Source organism: Tubulanus polymorphus, chromosome 8, assembly GCF_964204645.1.
Source record: "Tubulanus polymorphus chromosome 8, tnTubPoly1.2, whole genome shotgun sequence".
NCBI lineage: Eukaryota > Metazoa > Nemertea > Palaeonemertea > Tubulaniformes > Tubulanidae > Tubulanus > Tubulanus polymorphus.
The window spans coordinates 10,001,502-10,017,343 of record NC_134032.1 but is presented as its reverse complement, the minus strand read 5'-3'; the positions used below and the strand labels follow the sequence as shown (position 1 = coordinate 10,017,343).

The 15,842-nt window shown below is 41.1% G+C and overlaps 1 protein-coding gene across 1 annotated transcript; it reads left to right on the top strand.

The window, feature by feature from the left end:
• The first annotated feature begins 10,594 nt into the window (after window positions 1–10,594).
• Window positions 10,595–15,591, top strand: LOC141909580 (calmodulin-alpha-like). Its single transcript, XM_074800046.1, has 5 exons — window positions 10,595–10,643; window positions 11,310–11,453; window positions 13,088–13,185; window positions 14,565–14,712; window positions 15,387–15,591. Exons 1-5 carry the CDS (start codon window positions 10,595–10,597, stop codon window positions 15,413–15,415), a joined length of 468 nt encoding a protein of 155 aa, XP_074656147.1. The 3' UTR covers window positions 15,416–15,591.
• Window positions 15,592–15,842: the final 251 nt, after the last annotated feature.

Sequence of the window (15,842 nt, the reverse complement as noted above, 5' to 3'; positions counted from 1 at the left end):
ATAGTTGAACGAAGGGGTGAATTAAAAGAATCTTCTTTAAAATAATTGGCAATTTTTGGAGTGGAAGGAGAGACCCTATCTTTCTTTTTCGGTGTAGACCGGTAAGTTGATGACGTCATAACGAGATTTATTATCGGAAAAGCGGCCATTAGTTCGGGATAGGACCAAAGGCGCAAGTCATAGGGAAAATTATAGGGGCTCTCATCTGCCGTCCTTTACATCTTGGGGTTAGCAGACCAAGCAACCACCTGCCGCTGAAAATGAGCACTATACTGATACCTTCTTTCATGAATTAATGGATTTACGGATCCTGAGTCTGGTCAAAGACTTTATAGTTAGTAGCTGCCCTTATAACAAAGATTATTACAAACATTATACAAATTGCCCGGGATCGCGAAACCGATTACTCCTCGAGAGCTCCGTATCTTCTTCGAACGAATTCCGGAAGTTACTGAGCCGGAAATAGGCAAACCCGGGTCTTCAATGACTATCGCATCAGTTCAATCCCTGTACCGGTCTTTTGAGTTGCCGATGCGTTTTAATTTCGAACGTTTGAACTCAACCGTCACTTAACCGTCACTTCGTTATTTATAGCCGGTAACCGGGTTGAGAACGGATAGAATTTACAAGCTATGAATAAAGCACGATTTGCTCATGTTCGGCTATTTTTGGAAATAACCGATCGCGAAGCCACCCATTTGATTGGCTAAGATAACATAAAAACTAATATAACTTGAATGTTTATTGGCGCCTTGAAAAAAAGACATATAATATTGTCAACAATGGACAATATAGTATAAATGATATCATACAATTTTAAGAGGATCACGTTATTTTCATTTGATCGATGATAGAGAACTGCAACACCAGCTATCCCACCAGATGGCGTGAAGAGCATGTTATACGTTGTCAAAATTAGTTCATTTTCGATGAACTCAAAACTGAACTTTTAGGCTCCAGAATCCATATAATATCACAGGTCCCACCAAATATATACATAAAATTCAATTTCTTAAAGAAAAAGTCCATTCAGATTCAACAGAAATATACACGAAATCGAACGCGGAAGACCGAGTAACTACGTGCGAACCTGGTGGATCCTCGCCTGCTAACAATTGAATCGGCGACTGCCACAGGAGGTCGTACGTTCCCCGTTGATTTGAATCGGCCGCCAACCAGTCAATTCTCTCAAAAACGATAATCAAAATCTATTAAATTTGAAATAAGAGTTAGGAAAATATATCTAATTACAAAATAAAAACCAAATTAATTAGTTGTAATTGTTTATTTTGAAACGCCAAGATTGATGACGAAATGCACATCGACTCACACAGAACCCCTTATATAATAATGCGTTGTAGTTATCAATGTGTATAAACATTATTGTAACGGTTTTTACGGCGTCGAAAAAAAAGAACACTTCCGTCTGATCTCGTCACTCGCAGTAGCGCAGACGATTTTCACCGAAATTACGCTCGTCCACGACGAAATTCGCCCTCCCTCGGGTCCGTATCTCAATTATACCCCCACTCCGGGGCCGTCTCTCAATTATATAATCCACGACGACAGACGAACTACAACCACGAAATAAAGCTACCGCTGGCTCCGGGAGACGTGTCACGTGACGGGCCGGAAATCCGCGCACCGACTGCAAACGTCATTTGTAATGATGACGGTGATTGTTGTTTGCCATTGGCGGAAAGAAACCTGAAAACGGTTACGTTATTTTTGAATGTGGAGCGCAAAGAATTTCCGAACGGTGTTTCTTGTCTATCCCCGGTAACGATGTTTCCTGTCTATAGCCGTTTTGTTACACTTTCTGCCGTGCACCGGACGACTAAAGTCCAACCAAAAGCGATCTTAGATCTTTAGTGTGATCATTAGTTATTAGATTGGGTATAAAACTACATGTAAGTTGGTCTTAGACTGGTCGTAAGTCTTAGCCGTCATAATATGGTACCTAACCTAGGTGCGCTTTGTAATAGTTCTCACTCTCTTCCTTCACTCTCCTAATCGGTCTCCTCACTATCTCTCTTCGTACCTGCCCTACACCCTCTCTCCCCACTACCTCTTGCCTCTAGCTCGCCCTCGTACCCGTACGTTTTTTCGCCCTGCAAAGGTTTCTCTCGCTCATTTTTTTTCACTATCCTTCTTCGCTATCATCCTTCGCTTAAGCGCCCTACATTATGACGTCACGCTTGAGACGAGATTATAATTTAGATTGTTGTTCGTATATATATGGTCGAAAGTTTCTGGAAATTATATTGTATTTAGCGAAGAGGAATATTTGTTCCCTTTCCTGGTCAGAGCTCGTCACGGGGGTTTGGGTGTGGCCAACGACATCAGGCGGATTCATCGCGTGATTCTCATTACAATCCCCCAGAGCCAAGGGTGAAATAAATTGGCAGCGTGCCAATCGGATGGGTCTGATGAAACGCCCTAGAATTCGAAATATGTCTCAGATATTTTCATGAATTGAATAACAATTCCTATGTTAGATATGTATATATACTAGTCGCCAGCTATCTTCGAATCTGAAAAGAGCTAATATTTTCCCCTATCAAATTTTTACTCCAGTCTTCTATCGTTATTGTTTACCGTATAGCTCGATCAACGCGGCGTTGACACAGACGCGCGGTGACGTTGCCATCGTCGATTGTCGAGTTGCAGCGACGACGGACGGATCAACGCTGATCATTAACCAGAACCTCACGTTCGGGAAAACAACGCAAGTCAAAAAAATGGTAAGTAAGCCTGTGTCCGTGTGTCCGTGCCCGTGTCCGTATCCGTGTTTTATCTTTTTTCGTGTTAAGTATTGTAATTTCGAATGTCAGGACGCCCAGATTTTGTTTTGTGTATATGTTATAAGCGTACCTAGCGTCATTTGGTTTCAACATGAACGTATCACCAAGGCGCATTGGGATTTTTGTAAATTAGGCGACTAGCTGTCTAGTGGCGGATCCAGAGTGAGTTCGAACCCCCTTTTATGACCAAGTGCCTTTTCGAAAATCACTGGAGTTAAAATTCCATCCCATAATGATGTACGACGTGAGTCTTAAAGGCACACTGAAATTGCATTAAAATGTACCTAGATTTTCTGTGGGAGGACCCCTGTAAGTGCACCACGCTTTCGTTGGTGTTCGCTAGGACGCCGACCACGACGATAAAGTGTCGTGAACCCCATTTCCTCCAGCCTGGTACCGCCCCTGCTGTCGGAAATGAGGACGCATTAGTTCTGTACAATCTTACGCTGTACAGTATAGGCAACCTTGGAGCTAGATAGGACCGAACTACGGCGACCGTGCTATTTTCGAACTTTCGTTCGGACTTTCGTTCACAGTTCGCGAATAGTCGACTCACTCGAACGATAACCGAAGTACGCCCTGCGGTGTCAACATTCAGTGCCGTCTGGTGTCAGATTTTAGTTCGATTACCGTCTAGATTATAGAATTTATATTCACTGTACAATGTATACATATCGTGTGGTGACGAAGACACACTCAGTCAACATCCGTCAAAAGTTCAGCGTCGGTGGTGACCTTAAACTTGTGACGCCTTAAATCGCGTATTAAAAAAAAAGATCAATAATCAACTCGTGCGATTAGAATACTCTGCATTCCTATATACTTACAAGCAGAGTTAAGTATGTATCGAAAGACTAAGACAACGCGAATTTAGATGAAAGACGCTTCTAGAAAAGATGTCAGCAGTTAACAAATCTCTCCTCTCTACCCCATAATGATAACTTCACTGTGATATCGAATAGCTCAATAGGTCTCCGTGCTATGATATCATCGCTGAATTCACAGGGGAATTCGAGACAAGCATTCTTCTCTTGAAAGGAGGCTAGAGGCTAATCTACGAGCATCATTTGATGATGTCGGCGGATTTCGTGTCGACTGCTATCATCTTTCGGGTGAGTCGACCACGGTCGATATTCGATGACTCCCGATGGGTCATCGTTCTGTTTGTTTTAATATCTATCTTGGTATGATACCCGATAAGTTTACAAATCATTATCAAGTAGTAGTCCTGTCCAATTGTTGCGGGGTCCCTGCGAATCCTCGGTTCGTTGCAAACACCTTCTAAACTGAAAATACTTTCAAACGTGGTTTCTTGAAACTGCTTTAATTTGAGCAAAATTCCCAAAACTTCTTCTAAACGATACGTGATATTGCCCGAAAGTGTTTAAAACTCCTTCATTTTGAGGAATAGGCGATTAGAAGTGTTTGTCTAGTTTGTATAGTTGTACAGTAAACTATGCCTAAATAGGTACAGTTTGGACTTGTTTTTACTCTATTAAGCGGTTAGCAATCGAGTTTTACAGTAATCTTAAGGATAACAATTTGCTTTAAAAAAAACCCACTGAATTAATGGTTTACCGAGGTTAACAGTACTGGGAGGAGTCTATATGGTAATCGGGATATAAGAGATAAGAAGGTGATGCGGAACCTATACCTCGAAATTCCAAATTTTCTCCTTTAAAACAACTTGAAAACTCCTTATATTTGGAAATGTTGATCTGGAAGGATCCCATGTTAAAAAAAAAGTACGAAATCAAATTTCTTTTCCGTAAAGTCCGGCGTCCGCACGAGCCGATCTCTTGACGAAATCTGGTCGCACGACACGAGACCGACCCACGCCCGGCTTTAAGGATAGGCAAACTAATGACGTCATTTCAGGAGATTCGTGGAGTTTTTGCATCTATATTCATTTGTACAATCCTTGTATATCATCGACGGCTCCTTCCGGGCGTTTTTCTTCTTTTTTTCATTTTTCGTGTATGTATTTTGATCGTTTTAAATCGACGGCAATTTTTCGTCGGCGACTGTCGCAATTAAACGTAATTTCTGTAACGCAAGAATTATAGTTAATTTCTGCGAAATGCGGATTTTTTAAAATCGCCCGCCGCACAGTTCCGCCACCGCTTATTTTCCGCTTCTCCTGTGTACCACTCCTACGAGAACCACGGGCGCCATCAATTAATGTCGTAAGCTCTAAACGACTCTTTCAGCTACCTAGCCGTGTTAATAGTGGGTCGATCTTGATGGTGAAAATTGGGTTCAATGTCGGTATGGGCGACTGGTTTTGTGTAGTGCAAATTATGGGCCCAGCGGGCCACCTAGCGGCAGAAATAGGGTTTTCAGTGACATCACCAGATGCTACCGTCTCCTATATATTTTATGTCTTTGCGCGAGACGGTTTTTGAACAGGACACGTATTTTGGAACATGAACAATGGATACCCTTCGGGCGTCTTGTGGCCGCAGTTAATGTGTGCTATTCGATATTTTCATCTAGAGAGTGATGCGTACGTGTGTGTCAGAGCAAGGCGTTCACATGAGAGGGATTAGTCGCGTAGAAAAAGTTCAGCCCGCATACAAAGTCACCGATGCAGACGGCAGCAACCGATTCCTTTTTACCGCATCGCAGCAACCGCTGAGCGAGCGCTCCGCCGTCAGAGCGTTGCTATAATAAGTGCCCGGTCTTAAACAGCATTTTCTGTCGCGTTACTCCCGGATAAATATCAAATAGAGACACGGGAACCGCGCGAGAAGATTATATCGACAGAAAGACGTGATTAGGTATTTTTGTGTCTTCTTTCGTAATCAGAATGTCACTGGCGCGCACATCCGCCGCTTCTGAAATGTGGTTGACTTAGTACGATGTCGTCATTTTCTCAGTGTATGTATGAGGGTCGTATCCAGCTTGACTCTAATTCGTAAAAATTGTTGCTCATTGATATGCCGGCGGCGAAGCTCATTGGGGTTCCTGCCCAAGAAAGATTTGAAAAATGATGCTTTTCTTAGTATTTAAAAGGCATTCTGGACCTTGTTAGATTAGTTACTTCTAGAAAATATCTTATTCACACTTTTCTGACTGTATTCTGGAATACAGTGGAATATAACCCGCTGCGTATGTTCGTTACGAGAAGCAGTATGAAATAAAAGCACTTCGCCCACTCTACGCAACGATATGGAGATTACGTATCGGTGAATCTTAAGACCAGAAAAAGATGTTCAAGTTCTTCCTAAAAGGCCCTACTCTAGGATGAGTCCCATTAAGCGAACAAGGACCGACCCTCGAAAACTCGAGGAAGCTCTTGGATTAATAGTTATTGCTAGTGACCAATCACCAAAACGGAAGGCTAGTAATCACATCGACCAGATAAACTTTCAAACAGTGTTCGATCACTGTATCTCGGCGTTCTTTTGGTGAGCCGGGAGGGCCTGAATCCCAGAGGCTTTTGGTTCGAATACTGGCAGGGGCTGTAAATAGCTTTGTTCTCGGTATGGCTTGGATGACAATAAAGGTGTTGTATCCTAAGCGGATTTGATTTTGATTTGATTTGAACACTTTATTTTTCAAATATAATTTACAGCATAGTGTACAACGCATAATACAAAATACAGTGAATTAGACCTGGAGGGGCCTGTAGAAACTAAGGAATAGTTTGTATAAAACAGGTCCCACAAAAGAGTAAAGAAAAAAAGAGAAAGGCAATAAAGAAAATAATATGCTCACAGCCAACCCTTAACACACAAAATGCAATCAAAGTAAACTATGATAACAGCTTGATTAAGATATTATTATTTAATAAGCCAGTTGTTTTCTGGAATATTTTAAAAACAATTTAGTTTTAGTTCGAATAATGATAAAATCAAGCACAAAGTTGCTTTCTATAATTTCTTAGGAACAGTTTAGAATTTTCCATGTTTTTCAGATTTTCACTGATGTTATTCCAAAGTAATGGGCCGGATACTTTTACTGAAAATTTTCTTCTTTGACTATTGAAAGAACATGATCATGTCAATTTCTCGCCGGAAAATACTCATCTTTAATTTTACCCTAAAAAACGACGATGGTTGTTTTCTACGAAGAAATAGTGACCTTGGCATTTACCTACGTACACCGGCGACTGGATACCAGACACGTGACCGTTCGCGACCTACCCGTGCGTGTAAGCCGATATCAATGTCGCCGATTTATCGAAGTACTTTCTATGAAATGTGAAGCCTTTGAATTTCACTCGACGTTTCAATTTGAACTTCATTAAGTATCAAGATTAGAAACTTCTGGTATCATATTTTTGTAGCACGAGTCATTCAAATGAACCTCGGAGCCCTAGATCGCCCTATGAAATCATCAAATTACCCCTATTATATATGGACAACAGAAAAAACGGCTGATTTCAAAAATCCTCATGACACGACCACCCAATTTAATTTTTCTACACCAGATATCGGTATAGTTTTCATAAAATATTGATTTATTCAAGTAAAAGTTGATACGCTTTTCATTTGAAATCGAAGGAACGCGGAAGACCGAGTAACTATTAGCGAACCTGGTGGATCCTCGCCTGCCACAAGTGGAATCCTCGATTGCCACACAGGAGGTCGTACGTTCCCCGTTAACGCAGTCTCAAATAATTTATGACTTTTTCAAAATGAATCAAAAATTGAACTGATTCTCAGTTTCTCTGTCCTCAAATATTCATAAACGAACAGTAAGAAATTGTTCTTCTTTCCCAGTTGCAGAAAGATGGTTGCCTTCGTATGATCCCCTTTGATATCGTCGAACTGTCTCAGTTTTTTCATCTCTTCTGCCGTTTAAAAATGTCAAATCAACACTATAGGTCTGTATAAGCCTTTGATGGATATTTTCATAACGTCGTTGGAAATCTTTGAGCTCGGAAGTAATCAATCCGATTACTCCGAGCTTCGAGGAAGGCAGAAGCATACGTGGTCCAGCAGCGCTATACACTGTGGCAAACGAGATTAACAGACATAGAAATTGACGTATCAACGAAATATTAGGCTAATTGCAAAGTTAAAAATATCCTATCAGCGTTAATTAAAGATGTTTGCATCTCGATCGAGACAACACAGGACCATCAGAGAGTACTTGACGACAAGCATCACGGGGAAAGGAGGATGAGCTGATAACCTATCTATTTCTGCGTAATTTGCTAAGTTTTCCTGCCTTAAAAGACCGTTAGAGAAAACTACTGTCATTACAAGTTGACATTTATCGTGCGCGTCATTTCGTCGTCGTGATTAGCGTTTTCTCTCTGTCATCGTCTGCTATCGTTTTTGACGTCACAAGATGTAATACTGTGGTGTGTGCGACTTAATACTAGCCTATACGCGTGTACGTGTGTTTCGAGCCGCGATAACTTGCCGCGATTTGATCCGGACCAAATTCTTTAAGGCAATAAACAAAAATGATACCGTTGCCTCGGACCCGGGTCACTATTAGTAAACTGCAAGTAAATTTGAAATCAGTTCATCATTTCGATTGCACCCGGGCTGAAGAATAATATCGTGCAGGACCCAGTTCCACAGTGTTCTGAGTTAAGATTTGACTCCGAGCTAACTCATTAGGGTAGATACGTAGGTGACCGGCGGGGTCAACTTTAAGGCTCAACAAAAAGGAGAGGGTATTAACTTTTTAAAGTGAATCGTGAGGTGAATCGTCACCGTGTGATCGCGGCTTAAGATATGTATTGCATTCTAATGAATGTTGAAATGTCTTAAGTCTGGTGTTTCTATCAAAAATGTCTTAGGTGAAGTCCTGGACCCAGATCCACAGTTGTGAGTAAGAGTTAACTCCGAGTTCAAATCTTAACTCAGAGAACTGCAGTGGAACTGGGTCCTGAACGCAATGAATATAAGTGTCTGACTCTAGAATTAAAACGTTGATGAAAATGAACTGATTTTAACTCAGAGTTAACTCTAACTCACAACTGTGGAACCGGGCCCTGATAAAATGACTGAGTGAAGTTCGTATTCAATTAAAAAGAAAGATCTCGGGTAAATTCCTGACCACATTCGGTGAAGTCTGGACGATCAAAAATCGTAAGAATGGCGATAAAGTATCTGTGTGGACGATCGCTTTGTGAAAGTGTGCCGATAGTAGTTCATTTTCAAATATTGAGACATACGTATTTCAGAGGTAAATTCCGGAACACATGTGAAGTCTGGACGATCAAAACATGGCGATAGAGTATGAATTGATCAGTCTCTATTAGATTTATTTCATATTATGATATACATTTGCATTTGAAAGCAAATCCTCGATGCCTCTTATAAAAACATCATTCATTCCGGATCTATGAAAACAGGCAGACGCGTGAAAAACTTCTCTCGCTTTTAATCGAAATAAAGTTCATTCAATAAAAAAAATGATTGATTCGCTCGCGCGCCGTCTAAACCGACGTCGGGTTGTCGTGTCGTGTGCGCGCGGGCAACGGCGACCAAAAGCACCCGAGAATATCGAGAGAGAGAGAATGAGATAGACAGATACTTCAAAGCCGATGAAATGATTAAATATAGCTGATCTTTGTAATCGCGATATGCGCGTCAATGCCCACGCGAAACAGTAACAAGTTATCAGCGATTCATCGCGCCTAATCAAAAGCGTCAGTGAATCCGTATTATTCCGAATGGAAAAATACCAACAAAATGGCCGCCGTCTTTCATATCGGGCAACGATCTGTTTACAGGGGCCTATCCCCCGGCGGTAACTAGAAATCACAAATGGAAATAACAGCACTGCCTCAGGACTATAGAATTTTTTGAAAGTTTTGAAACGGTAACATTTTTGTGTAGTTTACCAATTTACACATCGACGCAGGTGTCCGGATTACCGATAGCAGCGCCTAAATTCGCTCTGATAGTTAACCAATCTGGCGGTAATTAGAATTTACAAATGTAATCAGGCTACAAAAATGATACCTCGATTCTCATTCCTGCGAAGCTTATAGGCTAAGTTGACACGGTCGGTAGCCTATCTACCCTGTACATGTCACTTCTTAAAATCATGATTACCGAACCCGGCAGCTATCTAAAATGAACGGGATTACACAATTTCGCTGCGGTTTACAAACTGACCCGACCGATTAGGGGAAACAAGGTATCGTTTTTTTGCCTTACGTAACAGCATTGTTGGTTTACTATTGGATTTGCATTACATCATCTAATAAGCAGTATATCTGAAATTGCGCGTATTAATAACTACCAACGGCTGGCGATAGAAAAAAAACTTACCCCGGCACGTCAGGAGCCCGAGGGCGCGCTGAAAATCTGCGCAGGCACGTGAGTCGGTGTATGATTTGATTCGTGCCCGCCGGAAACAATTATCAAACACAGTCACGTGACTGTGCTTGGCATTTAATATCGCGTTGTTAATGTAGACAAATCGAATTAAACCCGAATTCGACCCCAGGGGGCGCTTAGCAACACCACGGGTCAGCTGGCGTACCCTAGATCAGCATCATTACGTTCAGCCCTCTATAGTGGATGAATAAAGAATATGAATTTGGTTGACAAAGATTTATGTGTAGCTTTTCCCATTATCCCGCGTTAACAGTTTTTGCTGGACTCCTCTGACTTTCATTGTTGAATAATGGTTTAAGTTGATATAGGTTTTTCATCTCTTAAATCCCGACAGCACGCACACAAACAAGTTTCCTTGTGCCGTGTGCCTTCACTGGAAACGAGAGACGTGGTTTCGGGAAACAATGTTTCCGAGATCAAACATGTTTGATTGCGATTTCGTTCAAAACATTATATCCCACTACAAACTAAATTTTCATGAATTATTTTCAGGCTACGAAGACATTGACGAAAAAACAGGTTGAAGGTATGTCCAATGTTGTAACAAGGCAAAATCACTATCGCTTACCTTAATATAGGCTTAAGCACTGATACCTTGTTTCTCATTTCTGCTCAGCTTAAAAGTTGACCCGGCCGGCCGGCTATTTGCCCTGTACACTTCTTTTTAAAAAATCTAAAATCACGATCAAGCAAACCATAACAGACCCGTTAGCTATAGAAGTGAACTAATAACAAATTTTGTTGCATTTCACAAAATTACCCTGGACCCAGTTCCACAGTTGTGAGTTACAGTTAACTCTGTGTTAAAGTTAGTTCATTTTCAATGATTTAACTCGGAGTTAAATCTTAACTCGGAACTGTGGAACTGGACCCAGCCGATTAGGAGAAATAAGGTATCGTTTTAGAACGATAACCACACTCAAACGTGGTGAACGGATAATAAGATAAAATCCCACTATTTACAGATTAAAAGAATTCAAAAACCAGAATTCATTTATTCAATCAAAAATATATAAAAGACACGACGTTTCGATCTCATTCTAGAGATCATCGACACCTGACGATGTAAATAGTGGTATTTTATCTTATTAAGGTATCGTTTTATTCTAGCCTTCGAAATCTTGAATAAAAGTTAGTTCAAAAATCTATTGATTCCCGAGGTCCGATTGTAAATACACGTTTTTCTGCGCAGAAATCAGACGTTCGTTTAATCTGTTCGACCGCGACGGAGACGGTAATATAAGCGTCACTGAATTGGGCACGGCGCTTCGAGCGTTGGGCCAAAATCCGACGGAGGCAGAAATTAGAGCCATGGTCCAACAAGCTGATAAAGACGGTAGGTTCGGCTAAGACACAGATAGAAAATGAAATCTATAAAAACGAGCATTAAGAGAACTTGGTGAACTCGTGTCCCTGGGATTTCTAGAAGACATGGTCCCTATAGCGACCAAAATATTTGCAATAGAAACAGAATCCGGTGACACTACCGGGTTGTTTCGTAGAAGATGCCAGCAGGGCCATTTACTACGGCATTGACCACCCCCACTCCACCCGAGGCAAAAAGCAGGAGATGGTGAACTCCTTCAACCGAGAATTCTTGAAGTGATTTCTAGAGGACAGGCATACCCATTCACCGCAATGCCAGCAGCCCAGTTGAGCTAGAAAGCTAGAACAAAACTTGAGAGACTGCTCCATTGAGATTACTAGTCGAAGCGACCCCTAGCGACCAAAAGAAGCGTGTTTTCAATACAATTACAGCGATAACGACCCTTAAAGAACCAAAAAAGAACTTGGCGACCTAGGGCCAGTTGCTATAAGGTGGATAAAACCATAGTAACAATGCAACTTCTATTGTCACTAAGTCATCCATTGGTTAACTCTAACCAACTTTTGAGCAACTGGCACCAGATTATTCAAGTATCTTAATACAGAGATCAATTTTTTATTATGATGTTACGCAGATCTCGTCTGTTGCGCAGCAGAGAGAATTGTTTCGTCTGCTGCTCCAGAGAAACAAAAATGTCTCAGCAGGGACCCGGCGGCGATGAATCGTTTCTGAAAGAAAGACGCCGGCAAAAAAATTCTCACGATTTGATCAAGTTTCCCGGAGTAATCAGAGTATCTCAATTATTGAATAGTCTCCGACCTAGTTTACAGGCAAATGATCGGTTACGTAATAACAACGTGTTTCGCCTGAAGGGTTTGCAATGCAGCGCTCTGCGGTGTGTGTGTGTGTGCGTGGTAATATGCGCGGAGGATTTGCGCTGGTTCTGTCAACATTTCTGCGCGGCAATGATCGCGGTGCGAAAATCGGTTCAGACAGGAATGAAGAGAACGCCCTTTGCTTAAGTATCTCTTCTTCCTGCTAGTGTGGTCACCCTGTCAATGACATTTAGTGTATGTGCTACTCACTAGGTGTCGCTTCTGTTGAAGCGATGAGGGAATTATCGTCTGCTTTCTACTCACTAGAGGTCACCTCTGTATTGTGGGATGTTGTTAACAACGTCTGTAATATTCTTTTAAGATGCTTTTACATTCTATCTTTTGTAAATAATTGTAAATACTCTTGTTTTCCTCATGGAATTGGTTGGAGTGTAATGAATATATTCCTATATTCGTATTGCCAAGATAATGCAGCGTCTCACCAGGGGTCGCTGCTGTCAATAAATTATGGTTAAGTTCTACTCATTAGGTGTCGCTTCGGCATCAGCGTTAAGCTCATCTTCTATTCTACCCGAGGGGTCACTTTAGTCTCGGTCCCTACCGCAGCCCTGATCCCAACCGAGCAAAGGATGTTTCCTATCCTTTTTCATCTGCCTTAGCTTTGTGCGTATGATTTCCTTTAAAATTGACCTACAACGACCTACTGATGACGTACAATCTTTCATGCAGCAAATGTCACGGGTGTTCACGGGATTATGGGCCGAAATGACGTATGATATACGTAGCTAATAATAATAACTATTCCAGGAAATGGCAGTATCGAATTCGACGAGTTTCTGAATTTAATGTCGCGTAAGTACATGGAAGTGGCTGACGAGGAGCGAGAGATGAGGGAGGCGTTCAAGGTACGGTATTTTCATACACGTGAATAAATCGGGGTTCGAACTTGGAAAAACACACGTTTATCCTCTATTCAGCATCTAAACCAGTTACAATTGTGTTCCAAGATCATTTCCTTCATTAAAAATTTAGAAATCACTGTTTCGATGAATACGTCATTGATTTTATAGATATTTCATCAATAGAATACAGTATAAACATTAACATGCCTGTACCAAACCCGTACCCTCGACTGCCAGAGAAAGAATCCTTCAACTGCCCTTGGAGTAATCAAATGATTACTCCAAGAACTGCCACAGTAGCATTATCGACTCACATTCACGATTACGATATGAAAATATGTGTGAATTCTTTTTACAAAGGATCTATTGTGGTTTTAGTTCAGTGAAAATCCAACAGAGGGGGTACAATTACATAAACTACAAAAACCTCAAGAAATAATGTATATACAAAGTTTTTAAATACGTGCATCTATGAATTCAAAATACATTCAAATTACTCGTAAATTAACTACTTTGGAAACATAATTATTTGTCTAACGTATTTGAACTTATTTAGAAACGACCATTATATTCCCATTTCAAAATACATTCAAATTACTCGTAAATTAACTACTTTGGCAACATAATTATTTGTCTAACGTATTTGAACTTATTTAGAAACGACCATTATATTCCCGCGCACTGTAACGAAAAATTTCCATGATTTCCAGATAAAATACAGTCGTTTCTTTGTAAGCTCAAAAACGTTAGACATATAATTACGTTGCCTAAATAATTGATTTTCGAGTAATTTGAATATGTTTGTAATTCATAGGTATATTAACAATACTGTGCGTTATGATTTCGGGAGGTTACTGTTGTTTTTTCTAGGGTCAAAAGGGTATTCCGATGTCAAACCCCCTCTGTTGGATTTTCGCTGAACTAAAACCACGTTTTATGTAGACGAATACGATGCGCTGCGATGCCCTCGAAATTTCATCTCTGGTCTCTAACTTATTACGAAAAAGATATATCGAGCCCGCTAACAATGCCCTTCCCTTGGTGAAAAAGTTGTTAAAAAATACGATGACCATCATCACCATCATCGTCATCATCAATCGACGGATCCATAGAAGGCTTTACAGCCTATTTTTATCCGCTTCGATGTCTCGCTGTGTTGCCGTACGACAGTTACCGAGCTTTCGCTTGGAAAATTGATTAATCTAGATTAATTTCGCTCTCAAGAAACGATTTACCCATGTCTCGTACTAGTAGAATACCCGAATACACATTCTCACAAAGACAGAAATAAAAGCTAAAAACTAATTAGTTCGCGGCAAAATTAAACAGATTTTTGAAAAGTCTATTGTCTTGTCCGGTGTAATCGGTCATTGTTTCGACAGGTATTTGATCGGGATGGTAACGGTTATATCGATGCTAATGAACTGCGAACTGTAATGACCCAGATCGGGGAGAAGTTGACGGACGCCGAGGTCGAGGAGATGATCAGAGAGGCGGATCGTGACGGGGACGGCCGAGTTAATTACGACGGTAAGACGCCCCCTAGTGGGAACCCAGAAGTGTCGCCCCTATCCTAAATACAGCGGCGCGACCGGGGTCCAATTTTTACTAGCGCGCTGAAGTAGGGGCACTTTTTCAAAAAAGGCATATCATAGGAATCGACCGCGATTCACACTATCAGCCAATTTCCAAAAGTGGCACAATGGTACGCCCTAAATCAAAGACTCATTCTGTCCCCATCTTTTGAGAATAAGTCATCACACTGCGAACATGCATTGCCGCCCCCTAGTGAGAACTATCGGTCCTACTGAAGATCTTTCTCCGTCTTTCGATTAGTAAGACCCTGTATTGCCACCCATTAGTGGACCTTCTAGAAGGTTCTACAGAGAACCCTTTTTCTCCAACAGAGAAGCCAACAGCGTCACCACCTAGCGGTGAACCCGTGTCTTCTCTAGTGAGAATTGTATGGTGTCGCCTCCTATTGGTAACGCATTCAGTGTCGCTTCTTACCTATGATTGCATAGTATAGCCATTATGAGGTGGAAATACCACTGAGAAAGCTGCAGCGACGCCCTCTAGTGAGAAACCTGAAGTTGAATATCAGACTACGCAGACTAATCATCGCCTCATTGGCGAATATTGTAATAATCTTCCCAAAAAACGCCTGCATTCTCTGATAAATGTCATTTCACTATTCATTCCAGAGTTTACGAGGACGCTTTGCTACCGGTGATCTGAGCGTGACGTCATCAAAATAAACACCAAAACAACCTGCTGCTAAAGAAACAACGACACATGATATTCCATTTAATTGCTACTTCCCGCGACCCCTGGCGATAAAATACCAAACCGCACAACGCGCATGAAGCGCATACGTATTCATTTCATGAAAAAATAGCCATTCACACAACGATCAATATTGAACTATTATCTATATGCGTGATGAAACAATTAGCATCCCACCTGAGTTGAATGACTAAAAGTCTATTCAAAATACTAGAAGTATTTCGGTTGGTTTCTACCGCCCTTCTTCAGTCTCAAATGAAGCAGGTCGAAGAGGCTTTTTAGATTGAAGAAGGGCGTTAGGGAACCACCCGAAATATTTCTAATATTTTCTAATAACTCATTAGTCATTTTAGTATCGTGGGATAATACTTGTG

Coding starts and splice junctions, on each gene's coding strand:
- LOC141909580 (XM_074800046.1), top strand. CDS start 10,595: ATGAATTATTTTCAGGCTACGAAGACATTGACGAAAAAACAGGTTGAA. Junction 11,454..13,087: donor CCAACAAGCTGATAAAGACG/GTAGGTTCGGCT, acceptor TAACTATTCCAG/GAAATGGCAGTATCGAATTC. Junction 13,186..14,564: donor AGATGAGGGAGGCGTTCAAG/GTACGGTATTTT, acceptor TTGTTTCGACAG/GTATTTGATCGGGATGGTAA.